This window comes from Sitodiplosis mosellana, unplaced genomic scaffold, assembly GCF_009176505.1.
Source record: "Sitodiplosis mosellana isolate CC-2019 unplaced genomic scaffold, AAFC_SMos_1.0 Smas_scaffold_2039, whole genome shotgun sequence".
NCBI lineage: Eukaryota > Metazoa > Arthropoda > Insecta > Diptera > Cecidomyiidae > Sitodiplosis > Sitodiplosis mosellana.
In genome coordinates, this window is record NW_022597281.1 from 1 (window position 1) to 6,057 (window position 6,057).

Here is a 6,057-nt window from a genome sequence, read left to right on the forward strand (position 1 = left end):
TTATTTCCTCCGGTGCTTGGTCCAGTGGATGTCTTTTGTCTGTTGAGTAAATGATGATTCATAAGTCATAATTTGCATATGGAAAATCGTACTTTGAACTTGAAACTGTGCATGGAAGCTGATTTTGGCAAATATCAATAAATTGAGAACTTACCCTGTCTTAGTCGGTGGAGATGATCTATTCAAATAGTCAAAATAAAATGATTAACTTAAGTTCTTTTCACAGATCTCACATATTTTGTTATACTCACAGTATTTGAGCGTTTTTATCAGTGTGGGTAGGTCGTCCTGTTCTTGTACTGCTGAAATAAACAAACTTTAACCCACTTGAAATTTTCTTGAAAACTAATCAATCAATTTCTAATGCAAATGGAAAGCAAAATGTTAAGCGATGTAATTAAGCATGTCATTGTAGATGCTTTTTCCCACAAAATCATTGCTTCGAATATATCTATCGACAATTCTAGACGAACTCAGCCACATTTGAGGTAGCCAGAATGGCTTGAAATTTTCCATGAAAGTTGACTTTGTTTATTTATAAATTGAAAACATACCCCGTCGCAACCGGAAAGCTCACTAGTCTGGTGGATGTCTTTTGTCTGTGGAGTGAATGAAAATTCATGATTTTTAACAAAAAGAGTCACAACTTGCATATCTATGGGTGATATTTGAAGAAGTGTTTGTTTTTTTCCAACATAAACTCTGTGAAACACACACCACTCACAATCTAATCTATAGGTATCAAAAACTGGGGACAAGTATCCAAACGATTTAAGTTGATTTATTTGCAACTCATATGCAACAATTCGTGAATATTTCCACAATATATTCTGCGTTGTATGCGCTTAATTCATGCTATGCACTACATTTGTGTGTGATTCAAATATTTGCTCCGCAAATATATGTGCATACGCATTTCGACAGTTTCCCCTAGACGGAAAATCAATTTTCAAACTTTTATTTTGAAATAAACACATACCTCTTTGCGCTTGGTCCAGTGGTTGTCAATTGTCTGTCGAGTAAATGATAATTCATGATTTTAAATAAGAAAAATAGTTACAAATTGCATATATGGAAAATCACCTTTTAGAGCTTTCTTTTGTTGATTGGCTATATGAAGAACATTAAGAATAAGACAGTTGATAATTGTAGGAAAATGTATTAGCTATGAGTTACTTACCTCGGCACATCATCTTTAATCCCGAAAAATTTCTTCAAATCCCATTCCTTTGAAAAATTGGTATTTAATTCGAACAAGAATGAATGAAAATTCAGTTTGATTGTGGCGACAAAATTGAATGAGAAGGTGATAGGAAGCAATGAAATGAAAATGGAAATGAATAGAAAATGATCTAATGACAACATGTCTCTTCACGACCAAAACATACCTCCCATGGATCTCCAGCGCTAGCATTGTGCAAAAGAGACACCTAGTAGAGAACAAATATTTATTAAAACTTCTAGATTGATGAGTGAATATCGATGAAAATTCGTTCAAAATTTCACTTACAAAACAAACCACCGAAACAATTGCTGTTGTTTTCATCTTGGACTGGTGATTCCGTATGAAGTGACTCTAGTCAAATCCACCATTTTTATAGGATTCAGAACGAATTCATTGTGATTAATCGACGATCGTCGCCATTTCATTCCGAATAAACGGAAAATTCCTTATTTTTGGTTCGCCTGAAAACAATTTTTATTTTGCTGAAGCAAACCATACAAACTAAAGATGTTCTAAGTGCATCGGAATGGTTTAAACACACGAAATTCATTCAGCTTCGACGATCGTGATATCAATTCACAATTTATCACTCCATCGACTCGTGTGACTTTGTGAGTTCAAGGCATAGTTAAAAATAGATCGCAATTTGAATATACTATTGGAAAACAACAAACGTTTCAAATTCGCTCGAAATATGAATGAATATTCTTTCTCTGAATGAAGCAAATGCTTAAACAAAAGATGTTTTTTTTACACATTAGAATGGTTTAAGCACAACGCGATTGAGAACAAATGATGATGATAACTCAACGAGATTTTTTGGAAAATTGGTTTTCGTCGTAAACTTTCCCAGTGAAAAAGAATTGAGCAAATTTATAGAGCAGAAAATTGGAGAGACATTTCATTTATTGGATGCAATATTTCTGAAGAATGTATTTCAAAATGACATTATCGAAATGATCAAATGTTGCAAAGGGAAATTTGTTAGTTTTTATGAAAGCATAGATAATCTAACTAGATCTCTTTAATAACACGAACAGAACAATTTTCACACGGAAAATATCTGGTTTATTGACTACATTGAGAATTTTCATATGATATCGAATTTACTTCCGGTTTTCGATCGGATATCGAAAACTGGTTGAATAATAGTAGAGATTCTAGTTTTTGATGTTCACACTCTTACAAGAAATGAAGCACGACAAACAACTAATGTTCTAAAAGACGAGACAAAGTGGGCCTTTCTAAAAGAAAAGAAGACAAGCCGTATTATACCCAAGGATTTATTGTAAAAGAATGAAAAATCATGTGAATGAATAAAACAAAAGCAGAATTGTGTCCCATTTAAATCCGACTTCAATTCGGCGTAAAATTTATTCATCTGTGAATTATTACAATAACTGTATACAACAACTTTGGTTTAAAATGATTCAAAACTTATTATACACAGATCGTTGGAACCTATTTGAGCAAAGTCCTCTTGAACCTTTCGTCCTGCATTTCTTGAAATGATCAAAAAGTTTGGTCTAGGCGGATTTCTCACACAAAAAGTTTGAGCAAATGTGCAAAAATGTCTATTATTTCTTCTTTTTTATTGAAATTGTATGAAAATGTACTGAAATGACGATTTTGCTTGAATAAAAGTGTTCTGGAAGTGGGTTTTGGTGGATCCTCAGAATGGACTAGATCCGGTTTGACATTGCCCTGGCCCATCCTGAAGATCCACTTCCAGAACCGGGAGCAGTTCTGAACGATCCTTGGGATCCACCAAAACCCACTTCCAGAACAATTTCATTGAAGCATAATTCAAAAGTTCAGTGTAAATGTCAGAGCTGCTCACGAACACGAACGATTTTCTTTTGATTCAAACAATTCGAATCGAACATAAAACGAACACGAACAATATTTTGCTTGTTCGAACCGAACACGAACAAACAGAAATTTCGGTTCGTGAATAATTGAAAAAAATTTCATATCTAACTATAAATCTGTCTGATATCTTACTGAAATGCCGAGAAATTCACGCGAATATAGAGCAAAGAGGATGTGCGCATGTGTTGGTGGGTTACACACGCGCACATACCAGAGGTCGCAACGGGAGCCCGTCCCGTAGTTCCGCCCGAAGCCCGCCCGTCCCAAAGTTTCTGTTTTGCAAATTCTAGACATGGTATTAGTTTCAATGAGTTCTATTGGCCCATAGGAACTCTTTCAATCCATTGAGCCACCATAAAAAAGTTTAATTCAAAATTTCGTTGAAAAAACTTAAAGTCAATTTTTTCCCAATATGAATGATTTTCGATTCCAAGTTTTAAACGACAAAAATTTTTGTTTTGCGTATTCAAGCTATAGAATTGGTTTCAATGTGTTCAAGTAGACTTCAGAAACTCATTCAATTTTTTAAACTATGAATTATTGTTTGATTTGAAAATTCTGTTGAAAAAAATTCTGAATCGATTTTTATATATAATAATTCATAGTTTGATTAATTGAATGAGTTCCCGAAGTCTACTTGAACACATTGAAACCAATTCTATAGCTTAAATACACAAAACAAAAAATTTTATCGTTTAAAACTTGGAATCGAAAATCATTCATATTGGGAAAAAATTGACTTTAAGTTTTTTCAACGAAATTTTGAATTAAACTTTTTTAATGATGGTTCAATGGATTGAAAGAGTTCCTATGGGCCAACAGAACTCATTGAAACTAATACCATGTTCAGAATTTGCAAAACAGAATTTCGCCGGTCAAAAGATGATATCGAGAATTCTTCATATAATGGAAGAAATCAACTCAATTTTTTCATCGACGAAATTTTCAAATCGTTCAATTTTCAATAGTTTTATGAATTGAATGTAGTTCTAAGGACCACCTGCACTCATTGCCAGTTTCAATTTGGAACCGTTTTCACAATTGTAATATCGATGTTCCTTCTATGTTGCTAATATTATTTCGTCTAATCGTTGAAGATATGTCCAAATTGTTGGCGAGATTTCCTTGAATAATGTGTGAATTTCTCGGCATTTCAGTAAGAAGACTTTACCTCCTGAGAAACTCTATGTTTGTATGACTTACATTCAACATTCGAAATACTTGAATCGAACTCGAACAGTTCAAAACAAATCGAAATCGAACTCAAACAAACACGAACATAACTTATTTTGTTTCGAACAATTCGAACCGAACCCGAACGAACACGAACACAAAATTCAAAAGAAATCGAACTCGAACTGTTCGAGTTCGGTTCGTGAGCAGCTTTAGTAAATGTACATTTATTTACACGAATTGACAAAAATTGATCGAATCGGACCGAATTGAAGAAATTTTTCAAAATTTATAAGAATTCATTCATTTTTTATCATGAGAAATCCCCCTAGAGTTTGTCTTGGTAGACTGCGGGCGAAAATCGACTTCGAATTTGTAGTCAAGTAGTAAATGCTGGCTTCGCTATTTGGAAAAAAGGAAGAGAATGCAATCCACATTGTTAAAATGCAACAATTTCTTTCAAGGGGGAAAGTACTAGATTTGTATAATTCAAATAATGCAATCTAGTACAAAAATAATCCCAAATAATCCTTCGGAATTCTCAATAATGCTCAATAATGCTATTCATAATATCAATGAATAATAGCGAACTATGGTCAAGTAATTGATGCTTGCGTGCATTTGAATGCTTTGAAAACAAAGTAGATATGAATTGGTGAGACCTAGAAGAACACAAGTTTGTCAAACGTCGTAGCAATAAAGAGAAGTATATTTTATTGCAACTAACGATGGTTGAAAGAATGTATGTTCATTTTTGGCGGGTCGTCCCGGTTTTGCACGGTTTCCACGTAACTGATAAGAGATAACAACTAGTTGTCTTCGAAAAAGTTGTAGTACTCAACATCCTCTATAACATTGCTGAAGACAACTATCTCTTATCTCTTATCAATTGGGCGAAAATCAAAAACATCGGCCTATGGCGTGTTTTTTCTTTATCATCCTTCGCGTTTTCTGCGAAGAAAACTAGTTGTTATCTCTTATCAGTTTCGCGGAAACCGTGCAAAACCGGGACGACCCGCCAAAAATGAACATACATTCTTTCAACCATTGTTAGTTGCAGTAAAATATACTTCTCTTTATTGCTACGACGTTTGACAAACTTGTGTTCTTCTAGGTCTCACCAATTCATATCTACTATCGACCCACTTTGTTTTCAAGGCATTCAAATGCACGCAAGCATCAATTTCTTGACCATAGTTCGCTATTATTTATCGATATTATGAAAAGCATTATTGAGCATTATTGAGAATTCCGAAGGATTATTTGGGATTATTTTTGTACTAGATTGCATTATTTGAATTATACAAATCTAGTACTTTCCCCCTTGATTTCTTTAACTTACGCCTTGCAATTGCCGGGCTCTCCACCCATTCGCAATTTGGCACCTGTGCAATTTCCTTTTTTCATATAATCGAATGAGGCGCATGGATATCCGTAGAATCGAATAGATGAGTAAATACTTTCAGCGAAATATTTGACTGAACGCCAGTGTGACCATTTGCCAGTTAAATCATTTGAGCAGCCGGGTTGTCTAAATCCGCCATTTGGGTAGAAATCAGCCGTTCCGATTGGATTGTACATTCCTAAGAGTGCGCCGTTGGTATGAATAACTTCGACATATCTCATTTTAGGAAAGAAATATTTGCGATTCTTAGTCACAATGTAACTTTTTTCTAATAAATTTAATAAATGACACTCACTTTGCATCTTCACGATGCAATCGTTCATGAGGTTTATCCAATGCAAAAAGTGGACCGGCCGGATCTAAACCGACTATTTTTGACAAT

General features: G+C 34.2%; 1 protein-coding gene across 1 annotated transcript; it reads right to left on the minus strand.

The window, feature by feature from the left end:
* Positions 1-5,612: 5,612 nt before the first annotated feature.
* On the minus strand, positions 5,613-6,053 carry LOC129571337 (lipase member H-A-like; the record flags this gene model as incomplete). Its single annotated transcript, XM_055451128.1, has 2 exons — positions 5,613-5,891; positions 5,971-6,053. Coding segments are annotated over 2 exons (362 nt in total), but the record flags the coding sequence as incomplete, so codon positions are not given.
* Between the last annotated feature and the right edge of the window lie 4 nt (positions 6,054-6,057).